The 25,610-nt window shown below is 41.4% G+C and overlaps 1 protein-coding gene across 1 annotated transcript in view; it reads left to right on the forward strand.

Moving 5' to 3' along the window:
* The window catches only part of pde4ba (phosphodiesterase 4B, cAMP-specific a), a 266,818-nt gene that overhangs the window by 5,903 nt on the left and 235,305 nt on the right, over nucleotides 1–25,610 (forward strand). The window contains exon 2 of the mRNA XM_072439007.1: nucleotides 19,434–19,675. Coding sequence (XP_072295108.1) covers nucleotides 19,434–19,675 — 242 coding nt within the window. The remainder of the gene's footprint in view (nucleotides 1–19,433; nucleotides 19,676–25,610) is intronic.

A 25,610-nucleotide genomic window follows, 5' to 3' on the forward strand; every position in this document is an offset into this window, starting at 1 on the left:
CTCCGTGTTCAACTTCAGTTTGTCTGTGGAAATAAATCGACCGGCAACAAATAAGAAGCTCACTGTCGGGTCAGCACCTGTGGACATGGGGTCCCTCGGTAAAACACTTGTGTGCGATGCTATTTGTACGGTACCTTTTTCTTTGTACTCCCAGGCGCTGCACTGTGATAGAACACATAAAAGTCAATAAAGTAGGGCTGGGCAATATGGCAGTAACAAAATAAAATTGTTATCTGATTGCTTTGACACTAGGCTGCTGTATTGTCTGTTTTACCCTGCTCATGCTTATTTCAGTTGGTTGCACTCAAACCCGTCTCATGGGAAATCAACGATATAAAGTATTCACATTAACGTTACAATCTAGACACAAAATTGAGGGAATAACGTTATTGGTGTGTTTGTTGTTGTCGCTCGTTTGCGCACTTCACGGCATGATGTAAGATAGATGAAAAAAAGCGTCTCATTGACAACGGAAAGGGCTGATACTCCAAGAAGAAGAATCTTTTTCATCTTTATCAAGTGCCAGGCCAGTCGCTGAAGAAAACTTGCCAAAACAAACATTTGCGCACATTTCCATCTACTCCTCCAGCCGCTGAAGAAGAGACACGCCCTCAAAGAGACACGCCCTCAAAGAGACACGCCCTCAAAGCTTTCAAGAGCAGTTGTAAACGAGGCTAACGTCAAGTCTGTCAGTAGCAACAAATGTGTCACGTCACTATGTTGTAAGAATAATGGTTTGTCGCAAAAGAGACACGCGGGGTTAATGCAGCTTTATGCTCAAAATGACACTTTTTCCCCCATCGACTCCTCCAATTGGTCAGCAGCAGATTCAACCAATCACAGAAGTTGCTGCTTGAAGACTTATATGACTTGTGATACAATCGTGATTCAACATAAACACTCGATGGTGCATCTTCACCAGTTACGATCATTTCTGAAGCTAATAAGCTACAATGCAACGCTCTTGTTTTTAGCTTCATTTTAACTGCTTTACTGCTTTTGCTTTTCATACATATTATAAGGTGTATAATTTAAAACTTCAATTCTAAGCTGTCAAGGCTGTTTTGAATTATTCATACTGTGGATGTAATATAAACTATATTGGCTTTTTGATTTAGGAACTAATTAATTACAGTTGATAACAATTTCACTGTCGCCCTCAGAGGCAACTGTTGTTACAAAAATAAATTGAATTGAACTGAATTGAATTGACATAAAAACGTACTTTGCTCAGAAATAGTGTTGTAACAATACTGACATTTCACACCTAAAAGCGTGAAATGGGGATGAGAGAGAAGGAAGGACATGCAGCAGGGCTTGAACCACCTTGAATCAGAGCCGGGACTTGAACGCACGACACTGCGGCACTCAACCACTCGACTCAGCATAAAGGCTTTGAAGCCACAAACATTTCATTTTAGTGCTAAGTAGTCAAATTGCTAAATGAGTATCTAGTTTCTATACCTGTTTTATATCTACACTTTTTTGTGACAACCTTAACCAACCTTAGCCATCCTTAGCCAACCTTAGTCAACCTTTGTCAACCTTAGCCAACCTTAACCAACCTTAGCCAACCCTAACCAACCTTAGTCAACCTTAGTCAACTTTAGCCAACCTTAGCTAACCTTAACCAACCTTAGCCAACCCTAACCAACCTTAGTCAACTTTAGCCAACCTTAACCAACCTTAGCCAACCTTAACCAACCTTAGCCAACCCTAACCAACCTTAGTCAACCTTAGTCAACTTTAGCCAACCTTAACCAACCTTAGCCAACCTTAACCAACCCTAACCAACCTTAGTCAACCTTAGTCAACTTTAGCCAACCTTAGTCAACTTTAGCCAACCTTAGTCAACTTTAGCCAACCTTAGTCAACTTTAGCCAACCTTAACCAACCTTAGCCAACCTTAACCAACCTTAGCCAACCTTAGCCAACCTTAACCAACCTTAGTCAACCTTAGTCAACTTTAGCCAACCTTAACCAACCTTAGCCAACCTTAGTCAACTTTAGGCAAGGCAAGGCAAGTTTATTTGTAGAGCACATTTCATACACAAGGCAATTCAAAGTGCTTCACACAGCAGGAAAAATGCATTCAAATCACAAAGAAATTACAGAAATACAATAAAATTAACTAAATTAAAAATTATCAATCCAACTGATTTTCTAAACTAATAAAATCACAAACAAAAGAGAAGAGTGCAAAGAAAAAATCCCTTCAGTCATATGCGCAGCTAAACAAAACTGTTTTTAGCTTAGATTTGAACATTGTCAGAGTAGAAGCCTGTCTCACATCTTCAGGAAGACTGTTCCAGATTTTAGCTGCATAAAACTGAAACGCAGATTCCCCATGTTTTGTCCTGACTCTGGAAACCAGCAGGAGGCCGGTCCCTGAGGTCCTCAGAGTCCGAGATGGTTCATATGGCACTAACATATCCAAGATGTACATTGGTGCTAGGCCATGGAGAGACTTGTACACAAGCAGAGCTGCTTTAAAGTCTATTCTCCGAGCCACAGGGGGCAGTGCAGAGACATGAGAACAGGACTAATGTGATCATACTTCCTGGTTCTAGTCAGGACCCGAGCAGCAGCGTTCTGGATGTACTGCAGCTGTTTTACAGCTCGTTTGGAGAGGCCAGTGAGCAGGCCGTTACAGTAGTCTAATCTACTGGAGACAAACGCATGGATAAGTCTCTCTAAATCTGGTTTTGACACTATATTTTTGATTTTGGCAATGTTTTTTAGATGGTAAAAAGCTGCTGATGTTATTGATTTGACGTGGCTATTAAAGTTCAAGTCTGAGTCCATTATTACCCCCAGATTTCTAATTTGGTTTGTAGGTTTTAGAGCGAGACTCTGGAGGTGACCGCTAACACTTTCTCTTTGTTTCTGTGGGCCAAAAACGATTATTTCAGTCTTGTCTGAGTTCAGCTGAAGGAAGTTGTTTTGCATCCACAAACTGATCTGTTGGATGCAGTGACAGAGTGAATCTACTGGTCCATAGTCACCTGCCGATAGTGAAACATAGATCTGAGTGTCGTCTGCATAATTGTGATAGGACACATTTTCACTGCGTATCAACTGACCCAACGGCAGCATGTAGAGGTTGAACAGAAGGGGACCCAGGACTGACCCTTGGGGCACTCCACAGGTCAGGGTCATGTGGTCTGAGACACAGCTACCAATTTCAACAAAGTACTTCCTGTCTTCCAGATAGGACCTTAACCAGTTTAGTGCAGTGCCAGTGATGCCCACCCAGTCCTCTAGTCTCTGTAAGAGGATCCCATGATCGACAGTGTCAAAAGCAGCACTCAGATCTAACAGAATTAAGACTGAGGCTTTGCCCGTGTCAGTGTTCAGGCGGATGTCATTTGTCACCTTGACAAGAGCAGTCTCAGTGCTGTGATGAGGTCTAAAACCTGACTGAAAAACATCAAATGAGTTGTTTATTAAGAGGAAATCTGTGAGCTGTTGGTAAACAACCTTTTCAAGGACTTTGCCCCAAAATGGCAGATTAGAGATGGGCCGGTAATGACTCAGTACTGCGGCATCAAGACTGCTCTTCTTTAGGAGAGGCTTTATTACCGCAGTTTTCAAAGACATTGGGAATGTTCCAGATCGAAGCGACATGTTAACTATGTGAGTGAATGGTGCTAACAAACTGTTCAGCACAGACTTTAGAAATTTGGTGGGTAACACATCAAGGCAGCATGTAGATGAACTCAGACTGGTGATGATCTCATGGACAGTTTTGTCAGTTACTGGTGCAAAGTGAGTTAGCTCTAAGTGTCTTGGTGGTTTTAGGGTAATTTTTTGCATTGTGGGATTTATAGCATTTTTAATGCCCTGAACTTTGTCATTAAAGAATAATGCAAACTCATTACACTTGGATGTGGAAATGAGTTCTAACGGCAGCTGAGCTGGAGGGTTTGTTAATCTGTTTACTGTGGCAAACAGGACACGCGAGTTGTTACTGCAGCTTCCAATTATTTCAGAAAAATATCTTTCCCTAGTTCTACATAAGATTAGGTTGTACATGTTCAGCTTTTCTTTGTAAATCTCTTTTTGAACCTGGAGCTTTGACTTGCGCCATTTCCGTTCGGCCCTGCGGCACTCGCTTTTCTGTGCCCTGACCGAATCATAATTTCTCCACGGCGCCTTCTGCTTATTTTTAACCATTTTAGCCTTTATAGGGGCGATGGTGTCCAGAACATTCAAAACACTAGATGTAACAGAGTTCAACAAATCATTTACATTAGAACATGAGACATTTTCAAAGTTTATCATTTCCATAAACAGTGCACCTGTGCCATCACTTATGTGTCTCCTCTGAACAACTGCAGGACCAACCAGAGGTTTGGGAGAAACAGACAGGTCAAAGAAGACACAGAAATGATCAGACAGAGCAACATCAATCACATTAACATTTGAAATATTTACCCCCTTTGTAATTATGAGATCTAGAGTGTGTCCTTTGCTGTGGGTGGGGCCTCTCACATGCTGAGTAAGACTGAAGGTTTCAAGGACAGCATCAAGCTCTTTAGCGTTTCTGTCACAAATATTATCAACATGCACATTGAAATCACCTGTAATGACCAAACCATCAAAGTCTGTGCATATGACTGAAAGCATCTCAGTAAAATCATCAATAAAACTTTGGCAGTGCTGGGGAGGCTTGTATAAAACAATGAAGAGAATGGATGGAGACCGTTTTAGCTCCATTTTAAAGGATACATACTCAAATGATGAAAACACCCCAAAAGACAACCTGCGGGTAATTATTTCATCTCTAAAGACAGCACAGACTCCACCCCCTTTTTTGTTTTCTCGTGTTTCAGATTCAAACTTAAAGTTGGGTGGAGCAGATTCTATCAGAACTACATTTCCTGTGTTTTTGTCAAGCCATGTTTCAGTTAAAAACATAAAATCAAGATTATAAGAGGAAAAAAAAATATTAATTAAGAGAGATTTGTTACATAAGGATCTGACATTTAGCACAGCAAGTTTCAGACTAGTTTCAGTGAGACTGGGCTTTATCTTTTCACAGGGAATATGAATCACATTTCTCAGATTGGGCCTGACTCGCATTTTGTTTTTCCATCTCTGTGATGATGTGACTACAGAAATTGCACTAGGGGGGGCTCTTTTTACATAGGGCCCCGGGTTGGTTTGATTTTTAATGTGACAATAAGTCCCGGCAACGCTGAGACCCAGTGCATCCTAGCTATGGGAGATACCAGGTGAAAGGCGAGGTTGGATGGGTGGTGGGGCTTTTGTAGCCAAGGAGAGTTTGAGACCAGGTGAGAGGCGAGGGGGGATGGGTGGTGGGGCTTTTGTTGGTGTAGTCGGTACTGACATAGCCCTTGCTATGTTGGGCGTGAGTGGAGCCATCTTAATGCCTGATTTGATCAGACTTTCAAAATGGCTGGGAAGGCCCATGGGTGAGAGTGGAGATGAGAAGGAGAATGATGAATCTTTAGTGGGAGTAGATGTTGCAGGGGGAACCCAGGGCTGGTGTGAAGGCAGGGGCGATGACAGGGATGTTCTTGGGCTTGTCACAGATGGGTCCAAGGCCTTTGAAGATTGTTCCTTTGCTGGAGGCGGTGGAGGTGAATGTGGAGCAGCTGGAGCTGAATCCTTTGCTGGTGGTGGTGGAGCAGCTGCTGATGAATCCTTTGGTGGAGGCTGAGGTTGTGGTGCTTTTGATGTTGAAACATTGGCTCGGTCTCTGGCTGATGGAGCAGGAATTCTTCTCTCATTCCTCTCTTCTCTAACTATCTGCTCAGGACCCTGTCCAGGCCCAGTCCAATGCCTCAGAGCGTGGAGCAGGTTCTCTGTCAGCACCCTCACTCCACCTCTGCATAGGTGGGGGCCATTTCTCTTAAACAGGTCCTCTCGTTTCCAGAATAGATAGAAGTTCTCAATATAGTGTAGTCCTCTCGGGGAACACTCTTTGGACAGCCATGTGTTCAGCTGAAGAAGCCGGCTAAACTTGTTTATCCTCCTGTCGATGTTTGGAAGAGGTCCACTTATGAATGTTTTGATTTCCATTTTATCAAGCACGTCGAATAACTTCAAGAAGTCTTTTTTCAAAACTTCAGTCTGTTCCCGCCGCATGTCCACTGCACCCACGTGCACAATCAGCTGTTTAGCTCCTCCATGCTTAGCCATAATATTTGGAAGGAGTGACGTTATCTCAGAAACAGTGGTGCTTGGAAAAGAATGTGTGTTTATCTTTTCATGCGTCACGTGACTTATCGCGCCGTCCCCAACTAAAACAATCTGCGTGACCTTGGCTGCTGGCACAGATCCTCCTCGCTGTATTTTGGCCACGTCATCTTTCCTTTTTTCATTTAATTCCATCTCTAAAAGTGGTACAAATCTGTTGGTGAGCTGTATTTTAGGTGACTTCACGTTATCTTTGTATCGTTTAGGCTTTGCTCCAAGTTTGTTCCAAGAAACAGCCTGGTCTTTCTGGTTTTTAGACAGTTTTGGAAACGACACAGAGTCCCTGCGGTTTAGGTTGAAAGTAGCAGTTTTTCTTGTAAAAAGTGTGCTCTTCTTACCGTCGGTTGACACAGGAATGGTATCGTGAAGAACTTTTTCAGATTCCAAAACAAATATCCGTGTTTTCAGCTCATTAATTTCTTGTTGATATTTCCGACAGCGTTCACAGTCTTTCTCCCTTCTTCTCACGGACATGTCGCTGGCGTCAGATATGTCGTTAAAACTGGAAAAATTTTCTTAAAATCCTTGGTTTACTTGAAAAAGTCTAAAGCAAAAATGTTTGGAAGACAAAAACTGATTAAAAAGCAAAATAAATAAGGAAAGCAGCGATAGCAAGCGGAGCGAGCAAAAAAGCGTGTGCACTCTTCGGAAGCAGGATGCTATAGCGAGTTGGAAAAGTTGCTTATTCATCTCTCTACAGCTCGAATATATTGTATTTGAGCTGTAGAGAGTTGTATTGTGCTTAAAAAAGAGAACAAAAAATTCCCAACTTGACCAGAGGAAATGTACACACTAAAAGTACTGAGTCACAGCTCTAATTTACAGGGCAAAAAGTCGATATAGTAATTATTGTCTACTTCTACTGGCTTGTTCTCGCTCTGACTTTGACCTTTCCTATTGACCCAGGTCGCACTTTCTTCGCTTTCTACTTCCTCTAAATCCGCACAATCTCGTCAGAGAGGACTTTTTCTGAGTTCTTGAATGAAAGCCGATTGCTCCTGTCACGTCCTTCTGCCAGATACTGCGCCTCAGAATGATGATTGCTGTCCCCTCGGTCGGACGCACGAACAGGATATTAATACAAATTGTTCAGAAACGTTATTTCTTTTCCTTTCTTTTATCATCTCACGTTCGTCGTGGCGAAATAATCCCTCAGCCTCAGACAAGAGATAAAACGAATAGTCCTCGCAGCGAGCGGAATTACGTGTTATAAATTTAGCTTGTCTGAGGCTCCGGGACGGAACAAGTTGCCCCCGGCGTCTTTAATAAGAGTTTGCATACATTTATTTTGTGCACAGACACTGAAGGGTCGCGACATCAACACATTCGTCTCGGGCTTTTGTGGTTTGAATCGTCTGTGAGGTTCTGTGAGGTTGCATTTCACACCTTTTCTACACGTCATTAAAGGGGCATTGTGTGCATGTTGAAGTTTTGTCTTTCCACAGTTTGTTCTATCTTCATGGAGACAAGTGAGTTACAGGTCAGAGACGATCAGGTGGTGAGGCCTTATCAGAAAAGTTACGCAGTGCGACTTTAACTAATGAGTGGCTAAGGTTGGCTAAGGTTGGTTAAAGGCGGTATGGACGATTTTTTGGCGATTTGAGAACGCAGGTGGAAGTGCGCATGTGCACTCCCCCGTGCGGACTGATACAACACACACGTGCGTTTATTTATTAGCGCAACGGATCGCATCACATCTCTCGTCTCCCGTAGATTTCTGTCCACTTCTGCGTCAGCTCGAACTGTCTTTCTCCGTCTTCATTTTGCCCCGTACACTGAGGGAACTATATTATGATAGATCCATGCGCTTAGGCACGTGGAAACGTGGGGACGAGCCTGACGCGGCTGCAGGTGAGCGGTAGGTGCGTTTTATGATTGATACGTGGCAGGACTAATGATTTATCCACGCCACGAAGAAATATGATAAAAAATTTGCTGAAAAAAATCGTCCATACCACCTTTAAGGTTGGATAAGGTTGACTAGGGTTGGTTAAGGTTGGCTAAGGTTGGCTAAGGTTGACTAAGGTTGGTTAAGGTTGACAGGAGCAATCGGCTTTCATTCAAGAACTCAGAAAAAGTCCTCTCTGACGAGATTGTGCGGATTTAGAGGAAGTAGAAAGCGAAGAAAGTGCGACCTGGGTCAAAAGGAAAGGTCAAAGTCAGAGCGAGAACAAGCCAGTAGAAGTAGACAATAATTACTATATCGACTTTTCGCCCTGTAAATTAGAGCTGTGACTCAGTACTTTTAGTGTGTACATTTCCTCTGGTCAAGTTGGGAATTTTTTGTTCTCTTTTTTAAGCACAATACAACTCTCTACAGCTCAAATACAATATATTCGAGCTGTAGAGAGATGAATAAGCAACTTTTCCAACTCGCTATAGATACTAAATCAGCGGAACTGTTTCCTTCTGCTAATTATACTTCACTGCTCGTGTTTTTAAAAACTTTTATTCACTGAGAAAAGGTTTAATGGGAAAATCTTTTGCTTTATTGTGTCAGTCGCACGAAGAGTTTCAATATTATCTTTTACCGTGACGTTTTTTTTGTAATACATCGCACTTTAAACTGTGTTATTGTGACAGGAAAGAGTAGAAGGCAATAGAAATCCTGTTAAGCGTTAATGTCATGTTCTGGAAATGTGCAGAATATAACAGTTCATTTTTATTCATATTTATTTATTTGTTTTCACCAAATGTTGCTAAAACAGTTTGAGTGTTTCAGCCTGATGGTTTTTGGTTTGATCCCAGTCCAGTGCACACTTCAGCTGTTTCCTTTAGAGAGGCTTTAACACCCACAAATGTAAAAAACGCAAGTGCAATGCAAAAGTTGTCGGGTTTCAGTGTAATAATGTAATGAAAATAATTCCCACAAGCATATTATTTATAATAGTTTTAGGATGTTTTTTTATCTTTTATTTTTTTCATTTGTACGACAGTAAAAATCAAGAGTTTGTGTAAATTGGTTGCCTCGGTCTGTTTACACCAGGGCAGCTGTGGCTACAGATGTGGATTCACCAGGTCTGGTGTGAATAAATACACAATGCAATGTAAAATCTCTTTAAATGCTAAAAAAAATTATGATTGACTTTTATCTAACATTAACAATAGATGTTTCTGAAAATAAAGCTATAAAAGGGGCTTAAGCTTGCTGAAGACTTGAATCAGGAGTTTATTCTGCCTTTTTGTGTAAATAAATTGTTTCCTATATCACATACATAGTCAGATCATTAAAATACTGAAACGTTTTGAGAGTTTTTGCCATTTTGCCAAAGTCACATTAGTCTAGACTAATGTGACTTTGGCAAAATGGCAAAAACTCTCAAAACGTTTCTGTATTTTAATTAACATTAACATTTTGTCACATTAGTGACAAAATGTCTAGACCATTAGTCTACTCTAGACATTAGACTAATGGTCTAATGTCTTCAGTCGACCGACCAAAATTATTCAGGTCACAATATAATCGTGAGAACCAAGAGAAATCATAATCGTGACAATTTTCGTCTTTTTTTTGTTCAATCTATCTTTCAAAAAATAGATATAATAATAGTCTGTTTTTATCATGTTTAACTTTATTTTGTCTTTCAGAAAGTACAATTTTGTAAAGCCGGTAACAAACTTGAGAAATTGTAACGTGTTAATGAAAGAAAATGAAAGAGAATTAAAGATTTCACTGTTGTTTGCTCTCAATAATTGTGAATAATCGTTAAATCGTGGTGTTTTTTCCTCACAATAATCGTAATCCACTACACCTTTTTAAAATTCCTGATTCGTCTGTAAGCTCTTAGGTCACACGCTCTCTTTTAGGCGCGTGTCTGGAGCATCTATGAAGAAAATCTACTATAATACAACCCTACACATTTCACTCACAGCTCAAGCTCTTCCCTCATGACCCGTGTTGAAGAACAAGCGACTAACGATAGTGTCAGCTCAGAAGACAAGAGGGACACAGCATGATGGACTTGTAACAGACCTGAGCTCCAGCTACCGCCCGGCACATGTCAAGTCAGGCTCACTTATTCACCCAGACGGACACAGAGCGATGAGTGAAGGCGCAAGAGGGAGAAACCTGGATAATCTTTAAGTAGAGGAGCTTTATTCAGTCTTTATGGGGTTTATCATGTTCTCATCTTACATTTATTACATTATGTCTGCGGCAGTATCGGTGATATCTAAATATTGGTATCAATAATTATTGGCTATCAGCTACAAGACAAATGATCGATATTGGTAATGGCAAAAATTACAAAAAAAATCCATGTGTTGTGTTTGAGTATTTTTGTATTGTCCTGCAATTGAAACCCGCTCAGAAAAATTCAGTTTATACCAGATTATACCGCCCAGATTCATTGGAAATCTCCGACTCCGGGTCACACATATACAGTGTTATAGGGTTTTTAAACAAAGTGAGTGGGCATTTTTCACCGGAATATTCACTGACGAGATATTGTTCTGAATATAGCTGTTCATAATGGACAAAATCAGGGGTCTCCGACTTGGGGGCTTTAGGAGTTCAATTTATGATAAAGTTGATTCATTACAGGTTAAATGATACTTTGTCCCACAGAGAGAAATTTGTCTTAGATACGTAGGGCTTTGATACGTGCTGTATTTTCTGGATTATAAATCTCACCTTTTTTCATAGTTTTGTCCGGGGTGCGACTTATACTCCAGAGCGATTTATATGTGATATTATTTGTTATTTTCACACTGACAACCGCAAGACGGTGCTAGTCTAGACTCTAGACGACGCAGAAGAAGAATCTGCACTTTGTTTGTGTGTCATGTAGCTGAAGGTGTTAGCATTAGCATACGTACACCTATTCACCATGTTCTCTAATCTGTTATTATTTTAAATTACATTTCAAGATGAAATGTCTGTTCTTGGTCTTGGATTTGATAAAATAATTTTCCCAAACTTATTCTCCAGTGCGACTTATATATGTTTTTTCTTCTCTATTATGCATTTTTTGGCTGGTGCGACTTATAGTCCGGAAAATATGGTAAACAACAGAATAAAAAACAATACCCTACAGAAGACAGGTGGTGCAGACGTTTTAAAATGAGTGCAATCAACATAATCCATGCAAACAATATGAATGTTGAACCGGTGAAGAAAATATACCAATTTGTATCTTGTATGTCGGAATACTACTACAAATTGTGCTTTTTTTCCAGTGTTCTCTTGCCATTAACAGATTCACATCTTAAGATTGCAGCGTTTCTTGTCTGTTCTGCAAATTTCCTCCATGTTTTTTGTGTCAAAGTATTAAGAACATTAGCGTCTGACACACTCTTTACAGTATCATCAGCATCAGTCTCCCACTCTGTCCTCATCAGCGTATAGAAACTGTCGTGAGTCACGTCCGGTAAATGCAAACACAGATTGGCCAATTCCCCCTGTCACTGCCTCTGTTATAAAAGGCGAGAAAATCATCAAGGTAACGGGATGACTCAGATTGACTGAAATGATTCTTGGCGGATGTTTTTTTTTATTGCTTTGTACGTCGGAAGATGAAGAACATTTAATGAAGCACTCGCAATAACATGCAACAATAGAGGAAATGAAAAGTAATTAGGCCAATACAGGAGTGAATGGGGTTTGGATGGTTGCCCTGACGATACGAGGCTCTTGTCCCCAGTAAACTGATGGAGGTGGCGCTATGAGCCAATTTCTTAATTTGGACTCTTTTTAAAGGACACATTCATAGGATCATAGAAATCACAGAAAAAAAACAATTAATCAATGTGTTTAACTATTTATTAATGTATTATTATTTTTATCTAAGTTACCTGTGCTTGTTTTGTACTCCTTGCAGCACTTTAGAGACTTTGTGTTGGTAATATGTGCCACACAACGATGGAAATACTGTGAAAAGTGCTTATAACAGCTTCTCAAAGTGTGGGCCGCGCCCGTTTGAGTCAAGGGAGGCGTGAGAAGTTTGGGCACATTACGTGTGAGAGCACCAACATGGGATTAGTTTCCACGACAACGCAGCGGACGAGCGATGTCTGTCTCTTTGTGCGTCCGACAGACTCACACAGGTTTGGCCTCTGCACTGTAAAAGTCACTCCAGTAATGCCCCTTTTCCATTAGTACCTCCTCGGCTCTACTCTGGGGCGCACCAGAACACGCTTGAGAGGCATTGGCTTATACACTCATCGTGAATATTTAGGATGCTAGGAAGGCATTAGCTAAGTGAGTTTAAGAACAGTGTGAGAACAGTTTGAAATGGACAAGTTTTAAGGCAGAAAAATGTAGATACAACGCCTTTAAACAGCTCGAAACAAGTCAATTCATCAAGGCTGTTTAGGACCATTATGTTTGACCATGACAATTTTGTTATATAATATGTCATTAAAAATCACACTATTATCTTGTTCGCAGGTGTAATGGCAGAAAATGGGTCATGTCATGTCATTCTAATGTTGTTTTAGGCCATGACATGTCACGGAATTAATATCTTTGTTGTTCTCCTGTGTGCAGATGGGATAAGAATATGAGGTCCTGATTATACTGAATATCTACTGTCCGGCGCCTCTTAATCATCAATTAATGCGTCAGGACCGGATTCGGTGTGGAAATGGTCTTTGATTAAACCTCTGAAGAGATGGCTGGAACCGTCACAGACGTGATAGTCTGGTCTATCTCTTTTTAAGCTGATTTGGGTTGTGATTATGTTATGTTTGTTACCACCTATAAAAGGTGTACTTTGTAAATTGTAAAGTTAGGTAGGGACAGAACGACCTTGTCTTAGGGAGAGTGAGGGTGTTTATCCACTGTGCACGTGAATAAACTTCCACCTTTTGAGAGAGACCGAGAGACTCTGTTTCTGCTTCAAGTTATTGCCTGGTTACTCTTTACTTGATCATTGTTTACAGGAAACTGCCGTAACACAGGTCAAGTGGATTTTCTTTTCTTTACAATACCCTTGAAATTTGTGAAACTTACATACTTACCTGTTTCTCTTTTTTCCCCTCGCTCATTTAAAAAAAAAGATTGTTTCATTCCATTTTCTCCCTCAACAACACAGCAAATTACGCGTGCAATGTCAGATTATCGGCATCAATTTGTTTTCACTCACAGCGTAAAATTGTCATAATTCTAAAGTGCGAATGATGAAAACTTCTACCGTCATGCATGCGTAAACAAGCGCAATTATTGGAGCCATTTGTCATTGGACGTCGTCCCCGGCAGCAGCAACATTAGGCCGTCGTTTAGCTTCAGGAGACGTTTGTTAGATTCTCCGAGCGCGCGCGGCGAATCCAACTCTGTCGCGGCTTCACTTTATGCAGATGCCGCGCTATTGTTACTCCTACGTTTTGGCCTCGGCCTTCGCAAACCAAACGCTGCACCGCGTCTCAACGTGCGGCGCGCGTTCCCATCGGCGCTAATGTCCTGAGAGGCAGCGAGTGGGGGCGGAGCCGTCCTGGGACTCTGTGAGAGGGACGAGGGCGTTCCACAACCTTCATTTCAAGCAGCAGAAATCTAAGGAAATCAGAGTGTAAATGGAAATGTAAAGAGTTTAGATATAAATGGAAAGATGCGTTTTATTGCAGTTGGAGATGTGTCAAAATTAGAATATCTGCTATATCATGTAGAATTAAAACGATTCTTCCAAATAAGCTGTATAAACTGATATTTATTCTCTTTTGTGGTTAATTTTTTGTTCCATTCCCGTTTTGTGCTCAACCAAGGACACATTTTAGCACATTCCTGACACGTTGTTAAAATATTGTCTGAATATTGTTATCGAGACGCTAAAAAAACATAGATGAATATTATCTTTTGCTACTATCACTCTCCCTTAGATCAGACTGGGACATGTGTTCTGACATAAACACATGTGGAGCTGTTAGTCCAACACATTTGGGGATTACGCTCTTTCCATTAATAATATGATATTTTTATACATATTAATCCATGTGTTGACATTGAAATAAGAGTTACATTTATGCTCCAGGCCTTTAGTCGTTCTGTTGAATAGTTGGTCGATGATGTCTCCAAAATGTTTATTATTCGACTCATCATTTTATTGGAATTATACGAATTTTTAAGAACATTGTGAGTTTTTTTTTTACATATGAATATCTGGTTTACTTCTGTACTGAACATTGTAAGTTATTTTTTCATGAAATCTAGATATTTGGTCGGATCAGTGGTGGAAGAAGTACTCAAAGTTCACACAGGAGCAAAAAGTTACTCAAGTAAAAGTATTGCGTATACAAATCCATTTAAATAAAAGTACTGAAGTACAGGGAGGGGCTGAATGCTGGAGAACCTGTGGTTGCCAGGAGACATACAGAGACATACCATGTGTTTTGGGGCTGTCCTTTTGCTATTGGGCACAACTTAACAAGGCGGTTTCTGATCCCACTTAATTTTAGAACATGTATTTAGGCCTCAAAACTCCCGCCATGAACATAATGGATGGATATCTTTGGAGCGTACTTTTGGCTGTCGGGAAGAAGGCCATCATACAAAAAATGGAAGACACAAACTGCTCCTATGGTTAAGGACTGGACATCATAACATCATAACTGACGCACAATGGAAAAAATAACTGACTGGAAACAATTTCAACAAACAATGGACAAAATGGGACTTTTTGCCACCTCTTTTCCTCATGATCTGCTCATTTTATTCTTCACTTATTCTGAGTCCTCTGTGGTCCAGCCCAGCCCTGCCTTTAATTTTTTTTAATTATTATTATTATTATTTTTTGAATTTGAATTATTGTATTTTTATTACTACTATTATATATTTATAAATGCATATGAGGGAATGTGTATGGCCGTGTATGTATATGTATATATACATCTTTTTTCTGTCTTTATCAGTTTGGTCCGTTTGTTTTATATAGGTTTTTGTGCTGTATGTTTAAAATAAATTAATAGGAAAAAAGAAAAGCACGGCACAAATCCAAGACTCAATTTTAGTATCAGGTTTTTACCGAAACATTAGATTTGACCTGTGGTCGTCAGTGTAAATAGTAAGTAAATAAGTATTACGTCTGTTTTGTAATATATCAGACTGATATCGAGTATATAATGTATTGTATAAAAAAAGAAAAAGCTTCGAAAAGGGTTGATTAAAAATTCAAACGAAAGCAGTTTTGTTGTAAACTTTTAACGGGTGATTCTTCAGTTTTGACAAACATCTCTTTTCTCTCTCTTATTGCTTCTTACTTTATTTGTTTTTCTCATTATTGATCCCTGTGTAATCCTAACAATCTGTATTTAACGATTCCTGATTTCCCGTTTCCCGTCGTTTGCGCTTGTCTCTCCATCATTAGCTCTCGTCGCTCGTGCACTTCTTAGACCCGATCGTGCCCTCCAGATTTATATGTAAATTGCATGAGGAATAAACGGGCTTATTCATGGCCCGCAATCATCAGCCGCGCTCTCTAATGAGACGAATGGAGGCGCTAATGAGGCTGAGGGAGGAGAAGTGCAGTGGGAGGAGTCACTGAAGGAGCAATAACAGCACTCTCAATTTAAACGTGTGACTCATAAACCTTCAGTCGTTTTGTTATTAAGCCGATTGATTGGTCAGTGGCACTTTAGTCGACCAAAGTTTGTATTACCGTATTTTCCGGACTATAAGTCACACCTTTTTTCATAGTTTTGGCCGGGGTGCGACTTATACTTATATTCATACTTATATACTTATACTCCGGAGTGACTTATATGTGTTTTTTTTCTTCTCTATTATGCATTTTTTGGCTGGTGCGACTTATACTCCGGAAAATATGGTAATTGACTAAAAATTGACCAAAGTGGAGCTGCGACTAACGGTCATTTAACTAATCGATTAATCAGAAAAATGGTGCAATCAATGAGTAATAATAATACAAATAAATAAATATATATATACATAAACCATGATCAAATAAAATAAAGCATGCATAAAAATAAAGCGTTACTAAATTAAAATAGACTTGGACTAAATACATACGCAGACAAAAGTGCAAAATTAACAGTGCAAATGCTGTTGACGTGATATTTAAAGTATTTTTATGAACCATTTAATGAATATGAGACTTTTACTGATGGAATACAGTATACATTATTTACAGACTAAACAGGTTTTTCAGCTATAAATGTAAAATTTTGGAGTGTGTGTATAATCCAGATAACGAGTATTCAATTACTAAAGTAGCGATTATTTCAGCAAGTTAAGGTTAAAGCGCCCCCTACAGGTCGCACGACTCATCGAACTAAAATGCAGTTAAGATAAATATAGATATTATAGATTATAGGGAGGTGTTTCGGGCATGTCCCACCGGGAAGAGGCCCCGGGGAAGACCCAGGACACGCTGGAGGAACAATGTCTCTCGGCTGGCCTGGGAACGCCTCGGGATCCCCCCGGAGGAGTTGGAGGAAGTGTCTGGGGAGGAGGAAGTCTGGGAGTCCCTGCTTAGACTGCTGCCCCTGCGACCCGGCCCCGGATAAAGCGGAAGAAGTTGGATGTATGGATAGATATTATAGATATTTGAATTTTGCTAAAAACTATAAAGAATAGCACTTTTTTTTACGTTTATAATTTCACTTCCTGTTTGTAATTGATGAGATCACACTAAGAAATTGCCCCCAAAAACTCATCAAATTACATTTTTTTTTAAAGTTGACGAATTAAAATAAATGAGAGCGAATTTATTTTGTTGAATAATGTTTGGAGAGTCAAAAAAGTTGCTTCTTTGTGTAAATTCTGCATAAACTTTGACTGGAGTGAGTGTCCTTGGTGTGATGTCACTTCCTGTCATTTTCTACAGATTTTTTAATGTTTTCTCCACAAATACCTCCTCAATTAGTCTAAAACTATCATTTATATGTACAACAGGTATAAATACACCAAATAAAGTCAAAATTAGAAGTCGTAAAAACCTGTCATAGGCACTCTAAGGTTAAGGTACACTTTATTGTCTTCCTAAAGAAATTTGTCTTCTGCATTTGAACGATTAGTTGCGATTAATCAATTAACTTGTTCAGACCAGCGCAAAGGAGAATAATGAGTTATGTGGAAGTCAGTTGTGAATTTATTACATACAAACATATATATATACAGACCTATGCCATTTACTGCATTTTGGGTCAAATCCACGCCTCCTTTTAGCTGTAAGAGTAAATCTTTTTAAAGGTTTTTGTAATTGTGGTCATTTTTGTGTTTTTTTCAGGCTCATAATTTTGCTCAGGACCGTCCAAAATGGCAAATTATTATAACATTAAAATATTATGAATATTTGCTTGGTCAGTCTTATTTTTATTTCGTTTTTTAGCAATACAACACCCGAATCAATACAAAATACATAACTTAAATGCCAATGTTTCAGGCAAACCATCGTCATCTCCCTGGATACGAGCCGGTGACAGACACCCACAACAGTAAAGTTACATCGTGCACCTTTGGGATGTTGTATACAAAGGTTGTGATAGGTTTAGAGACGCAAATGCAATTGTTTGTCTGGTCACGTGGGAGTAAATGTTTCGATGTATTAAGTAATTTATGATGTACAGATCTTGGTAAATAAGTTTAATACTGAGTGGATTTTTTGCACAGAGAAAACAGAAGCTGGATAAGAACAGTCTATGGCGCCCCTTAGTGGACAAACAGGAAATTACAGAACATTAAGCTGGTCTTTTATTCATATTATTGAGAACCCAAATAAAACAATTACTTCACAATATCTTTGGATTTATAAGTGGCACAAGGACTTGACTAAATCGAGACGAACTCAAGTTATGTAAGTGAAGTAGAATAGTCAAGAAGCAGCAGAAATCAGAACTTTCGCTTTACTAGAATTTATTTATAGTCGATAAAAGTAAATCATGGCCAAAATATGCTCTGAAATAATAGTCAGTATTTACCACCCAAAATGATTGTTATATTTATTTAAAGACTACATCATAAAGTTGCAGCATAAAACACTTTCATTTTCAGTATTTCACAGTAATTCCATAAATTTTGAATGGAACAATTAAGAAAATGTTTGAAAACTTGTTATGTTATGAACAAATGTTGAAACATATTTGTATTGCATTGCATGATATTGTAGTTCAAAAGGTGGTTAGGAGCTTTCACTTCTATCTACATTTCCTATTTGAACGTGACATTTTAAATGTGATGATAAATATTTCTGATGGATTTCCGCAGCATCATCTGAATATTGTCTTCAAAATCTGTATTAGTCGACCAATTATATGATTTAGATTAGAGTCATCTGATGCTCGTGATCGTTGTAGACTTTAACATGCATGTTTACATATACATACAGGTAAATATAGTACTTTTCTATGTACTTTGTTGAACTCCTGTGTGGTTCTGGTCCCGTCTGGTCAGTTTTGGGTCACAAACACGGTCAGATCATAGAGACACTTGATCTGCAGGGCGTGTCTTTAGTCGACCGGTTGATCTGCAGGGCGTGTCTTTAGTCGACCGGTTGATCTGCAGGGCGTGTCTTTAGTCGACCGGTTGATCTGCAGGGCGTGTCTTTAGTCGACCGGTTGATCTGCAGGGCGTGTCTTTAGTCGACCAGTTGATCTGCAGGGCGTGTCTTTAGTCGACCGGTTGATCTGCAGGGCGTGTCTTTAGACGACCGGTTGATCTGCAGGGCGTGTCTTTAGTCGACCAGTTGATCTGCAGGGCGTGTCTTTAGTCGACCGGTTGATCTGCAGGGCGTGTCTTTAGACGACCGGTTGATCTGCAGGGCGTGTCTTTAGTCGACCAGTTGATCTGCAGGGCGTGTCTTTAGTCGACCAGTTGATCTGCAGGGCGTGTCTTTAGACGACCGGTTGATCTGCAGGGCGTGTCTTTAGCCGACCGGTTGATCTGCAGGGCGTGTCTTTAGACGACCGGTTGATCTGCTGGGCGTGTCTTTAGGCGACCGGTTGATCCGCAGGGCGTGTCTTTAGTCGACCGGTTGATCCGCAGGGCGTGTCTTTAGTCGACCGGTTGATCCGCAGGGCGTGTCTTTAGTCGACCGGTTGATCTGCAGGGCGTGTCTTTAGTCGACCGGTTGATCTGCAGGGCGTGTCTTTAGGCGACCGGTTGATCTGCAGGGCGTGTCTTTAGGCGACCGGTTGATCTGCAGGGGTGTCTTTAGGCGACCGGTTGATCTGCAGGGCGTGTCTTTAGTCGACCGCCTGTCGCCCCACAGTCGCACATTAAAATCAGTTTTAATGTCTGTGTCTCTCTTCTCGGCGTTCAGGACAAGGACCCGTCGGACAGCTCCCTCAGCGAGTCCTTCACCTCTCCGTCCTGCACGCTGGGAGTCGACCTGCGCAGGGGCCGACGCCGCTTCTCCGGCAACCTGCAGCTGCCCCCGTTGTCATGGCGCCAGGGTGAACGGCCGCGCACGCCGGACAACGACGAGGAGGTCATGACCCGGCCGACCTCCCTGCCCTTCGGAGCACCTCCCCGGATCGACATCACTCCCGTCGACCCGGAATGGTGAGTGAGGAACGCCGGGTTTGGGCTGACACGGATCGACTCCAGTTACAAAAGGAAAGCTGGTGGCGGGTTTCAGAGTGATGAAAAGTCATAGACGCTGCGGTCGATGCTCACGCTATCGGTCACTTAGCAACGCGGCTGGTCCCGAAAGATTTTATCATTCTGTCGCCGCGAGTAATGAATAATCAAGATGGTTTCAGCTACTACCAATCCATCAGCCACATTTAGGTGAGGTGAAAGCCTAAAGTCTAAAGTCTAGACATAGAACTACACTAGGTGGCAGTAATCTAACACTTGGATTAGGTGAGGACATATTTAGATGAGGTCACAGCCTTGTCAAAAGTTATTGTTGAGTGTTAAACCTGTTGGTGTTTTGTTTTGGATTAGATTAATTATTAACTTTAAGGTGCAATTTCTGATGTTGTGTACTTCTGGTAAAAATGTAGTGACACTAAACGTATTTTATTTATTTTGTTTTAACATAATTGTATTTATTTATTATTTATGTATATATATATATTTAATTATTATTCTTTTTTTTTCATAAGCGTCATATTTTAGTGTTGTCTTATGTTACTGTGAGGAGGGAAGATAAATTATATAAATATCATGAAATAAACATTTGATATACATTATATATACTTTATGTGTGGGATTGGCCGCTCTTGTGATGGAGCGTTCTCTGTAACTATGGCAGCGTGGACAGATGCGTGGACAGATGCGTGGACAGATGCGTGGACAGATGCGTGGACAGATGCGTGGACAGATGCGTGGACAGATGCGTGGACAGATGCGTGGACAGATGCGTGGACAGGGACAGACAATTATGCGCCTATACATGTCTTTGATGAAACATTTGCGTAGCTGCCACTGCAAATAATAATTGAACACAAAATATTACATGTGAATGGTCAAGCGTCCTCCAAATTACAATAGATAACAGTGAGCGGAAAGACAGCAAATGACCGGTTTCAGAGTGAGTAAAATTTAGCGCCATTGCCATAGAAACAATCCCAAACAAAATATTATATCTCTGAATGAGCAAAAGTATAACCAGTAAATGGAACCCCATGAATATGGTGTATTTGTGATATTTATGATAAAGGATTTCAATTAATGAGGCTTAACTCAAACATTCTGTTGATAAATTTGCTCAGTTCGGCCTTTTGTTGCTGTAATGATGAACATTCTCTTTTTTTTTGCACTTTTAATGTAAATAACAAGTCTGATTTTCATATTTTGCGTCACGAGCCAAATTTGAAAGTTGCATTTTAAGAAATATTTAGTTTGAAGACCAGGTGTCCTAAAACATATTTTTCATTCTTTCTCAGACACATTATTTTAGTCCATAATAACACATAATATTGGAGTTTATATGTACTTCTTTTGCCTTCATGTTGCTGAATTTACAGGTGCTTTTGGGCTAAAGTTACACTGTCCCAGCTGAATAATACATGCACTTGTGTCTTATAACACAAGGAGCCAGTGTCAGATACTGATACTGTACACGTTTCACTTGTTACTCACTCCCAATGGCGCATATTTAAATAAATCATCACTATTACATTCGTGCATATTTAATAAGAAGTAATAAATAGTGCATTGTAATCTGTCATGTCTCATAAAAAAAATGAATGAATTACAGGCTGCAGTTTAGATAACAGCCAGGTGGGGGCAGTGTAGACATTTGTAACTCCTGTAACATGTCACTGAGAGAAAAGCTCAGATATGAATTTGAGATTGTGAAGTTATATTGTGTGAAAAAGAACAGTCCTGAAGGGTTTAAATGTGTCATGACTTTAGATACATTAAAAACACACCTCCTCTTGGTCCTGAAGAGTATTTTTGAGAAAACAGTGGACAACAAGACCAATCGTGACTGGTCGACAATAAATAATAATCATATTTTACTTGTTGTCTGGACTATACAAACTCTAAAGCATATAGAAAAAGACATAATTATAAAAAAGACATTGGCATTATTACTTTAACGATCAATAATACACATTTATTCTCCATCTAGAACCCTTCAGACACCATATTTCAACCTTTATTTGGTATATTTAAACTTGGCGTGCAATCAAAATAATTGTTTGTATGAAAGGTTTAGGGTATGAACCAAATGGAAATATTCTATCAGCATTTATTGATTTATCTTTTGGAGAATGCATGAATACACCACATGCAAACTTGAACCGTGAATGTTTAAAGTGCCGTGTGGTCTTTCTGTTAACAGTTTGATTGGTCGCAGTAGATGGCGCTCAGGCCCTCGCAGACTGTACCGAAGGTGAGGTGTGTGTCATGTGACCCGCCCTGGTGCACTGGACCCTGTTTGAAACACTCTCCCTTGTGACTTACTCCTAACTATGACCAAACTAACCTACGCATTTAAGTCCCATGTGATTGTAGTAGTCGTAGCTGCTCCATGTAATGATTGAACTACAGAGATGTAACAATATTCTAATCCTCCTAATCCCATGTTAAAGTATTATTAATGTGGCAGGAAATGTTTCAAAGATAATCATCTGGACACTGCTTTTTAAGTCCTGCCCTAAAGGGAGTAGTCCTGTCCTAAAGGCATAAGTCCTGCCCTAAAGGGAAAGTCCTGCCTTAAAGGGAGAGTCCATCCCCTAAAGGGAGAGTTCTGCCCTAAAGGCATAAGTCCTGCCCTAAAGGCATAAGTCCTGCCCTAAAGGGAAAGTCCTGCCCTAAAGGGAAAGTCCTGCCCTAAAGGGAGAGTCCATCCCCTAAAGGGAGAGTTCTGCCTTAAAGGCATAAGTCCTGCCCTAAAGGGAGAGTCCTGTCCTAAAGGGATAAGTCCTGCCCTAAAGGGACAAGTCCTGTCCTAGAGGGAGAGTCCTGCCTTAAAGGGGGAGTCCTGCCCTAAAGGGAGAGTCCAGCCCCTAAAGGGAGAGTTCTGCCCTAAAGGCATAAGTCCTGCCCTAAAGGGAGAGTCCTGTCCTAAAGGGATAAGTCCTGCCCTAAAGGGAGAGTCCTGCCCTAAAGGGATAAGTCCTGCCCTAAAGGGAGAAGTCCTGTCCTAAAGGGAGAGTCCTGTCCTAAAGGGAGAGTCCTGCCCTAAAGGGAGAGTCCTGCCCCTAAAGGGAGAAGTTCTCCCCTAAAGGGAGAGTCCTGCCCTAAAGGGAGAAGTTCTGCCCTAAAGGGAGAAGTTCTGCCCTAAAGGGAGAGTCCTGCCCTAAAGGGAGAAGTTCTCCCCTAAAGGGAGAAGCTCTGCCCTAAAGGGAGAAGTCCTGTTCTAAAGGGAGAAGTTCTGCCCTAAAGGGGAGAGTCCTGTCCCTAAATGGGAGAGTCCTGTCCTAAAGCGATAAGTCCTGCCCTAAAGGGAGAAGTCCTGTCCTAAAGGGAGAAGTCCTGCCTTAAAGGGAGAGTCCTGCCTTAAAGGGAGAGTCCTGCCCTAAAGGGAGAGTCCTGCCCCTAAATGGAGAAATTCTCCCCTAAAGGGAGAGTCCTGCCCTAAAGGGAGAAGTTCTGCCCTAAAGGGAGAAGTTCTGCCCTAAAGGGAGAGTCCTGCCCTAAAGGGAGAAGTTCTCCCCTAAAGGGAGAAGTTCTGCCCTAAAGGGGAGAGTCCTGTCCCTAAATGGGAGAGTCCTGTCCTAAAGGGATACGTCCTGCCCTAAAGGGAGAAGTCCTGTCCTAAAGGGAGAAGTTCTGCCCTAATTGGGAGAGTCCTGCCCCTAAAGGGGAGAGTCCTGCCCTAAAGGGAGAGTCCTGCCCCTAAACGGAGAAGTCCGGCCCTAAAGGGAGAAGTTCTCCCCTAAAGGGAGAGTCCTGCCCTAAAGGGAGAAGTTCTGCCCTAAAGGGAGAAGTTCTGCCCTAAAGGGAGAGTCCTGCCCTAAAGGGAGAAGTTCTCCCCTAAAGGGAGAAGTTCTGCCCTAAAGGGAGAAGTCCTGTCCTAAAGGGAGAAGTTCTGCCCTAAAGGGGAGAGTCCTGTCCCTAAATGGGAGAGTCCTGTCCTAAAGGGATACGTCCTGCCCTAAAGGGAGAAGTCCTGTCCTAAAGGGAGAAGTCCTGCCTTAAAGGGAGAGTCCTGCCTTAAAGGGAGAGTCCTGCCCTAAAGGGAGAGTCCTGCCCCTAAAGGGAGAAATTCTCCCCTAAAGGGAGAGTCCTGCCCTAAAGGGAGAAGTTCTGCCCTAAAGGGAGATGTCCTGTCCTAAAGGGAGAAGTTCTGCCCTAATTGGGAGAGTCCTGCCCCTAAAGGGGAGAGTCCTGCCCTAAAGGGAGAGTCCTGCCCCTAAACGGAGAAGTCCGGCCCTAAAGGGAGAGTCTTACCCTAAAGGGGAGAGTCCTGCCCTAAAGGGAGAGTCCTGCCCCTAAAGGGAGAAGTCCTGTCCTAAAGGGAGAGTCCTGCCCTAAAGGCAGAGTCCTGCCCCTAAAGCAGTGGTCCCCACTACGGCCCGCGGGTTCAATCCGGCCCGCCAAGCTTGTCCAAGTTATATATATTTTTTTTAATCTATTTTTTATTTTCTTTCCCTAGGCTTTATTAGACAGTAGATGGAATGAGAAAGAAAGGAAGGGGAATGATGAGAGAGAAAGGAGGACATGTGTCGGAGTCGGGATTCAAACTCACAATACTGTGGCTGGCCGTTCATTTTCCCTTTTGCCTGTAATGCCCACATTTCCCCAAGAGATGGCCACTGTTCCCTCTAAGCTGTGCGCCTGCACAGCTGCGCACTGCTCGCACATAGTGCGCTGCTCGCACTTAGCTTAGTGCGCTGCTCGCACATAGTGCTCTGCTCGCACATAGTGCTCTGCTCGCACATAGTGCTCTGCTCGCACTTAGCTTAGTGCGCTGCTCGCACATAGTGCTCTGCTCGCACTTAGCTTAGTGCGCTGCTCGCACATAGTGCTCTGCTCGCACTTAGCTTAGTGCTCTGCTCGCACATAGTGCACTGCGCGCACAAGAAAATCTATGGCACGCAGAAAATAAAATTCACCACAAACGGCCACCGGGGCCAATCAAGCAGGAAACGCAAGTGTTTGACACTGAAGAAGACTCTAGTGGACAGTAGAAGACTCTAGTGGACAGTAGAAGACTCTAGTGGACAGTAGAAGACTCTTGTGGACAGTAGAAGACTCTAGTGGACAGTAGAAGACTCTTGTGGACAGTAGAAGACTCTAGTGGACAGTAGAAGACTCTTGTGGACAGTAGAAGACTCTTATGGACAGTATAAGACTCTAGTGGACAGTAGAAGACTCTAGTGGACAGTAGAAGACTCTTGTGGACAGTAGAAGACTCTAGTGGACAGTAGAAGACTCTTGTGGACAGTAGAAGACTCTAGTGGACAGTAGAAGACTCTAGTGGACAGTAGAAGACTCTTGTGGACAGTAGAAGACTCTAGTGGACAGTAGAAGACTCTAGTGGACAGTAGAAGACTCTTGTGGACAGTAGAAGACTCTAGTGGACAGTAGAAGACTCTAGTGGACAGTAGAAGACTCTAGTGGACAGCAGAAGACTCTTGTGGACAGTAGAAGACTCTTGTGGACAGTAGAAGACTTTTGTGGACAGTAGAAGACTCTTGTGGACAGTAGAAGACTCTAGTGGACAGTAGAAGACTCTAGTGGACAGTAGAAGACTCTAGTGGACAGTAGAAGACTCTTGTGGACAGTAGAAGACTCTAGTGGACAGTAGAAGACTCTAGTGGACAGTAGAAGACTCTAGTGGACAGCAGAAGACTCTTGTGGACAGTAGAAGACTCTTGTGGACAGTAGAAGACTTTTGTGGACAGTAGAAGACTCTTGTGGACAGTAGAAGACTCTAGTGGACAGTAGAAGACTAGTGGACAGTAGAAGACTCTTGTGGACAGTAGAAGACTCTTGTGGACAGTAGAAGACTCTAGTGGACAGTAGAAGACTCAAGACTCTTGTGGACAGTAGAAGACTCTAGTGGACAGTAGAAGACTCTTGTGGACAGTAG

Source organism: Eucyclogobius newberryi, unplaced genomic scaffold, assembly GCF_026437365.1.
Source record: "Eucyclogobius newberryi isolate DKJ021-1_F unplaced genomic scaffold, fEucNew1.0.hap1 SCAF_9, whole genome shotgun sequence".
Lineage (NCBI taxonomy): Eukaryota > Metazoa > Chordata > Actinopteri > Gobiiformes > Gobiidae > Eucyclogobius > Eucyclogobius newberryi.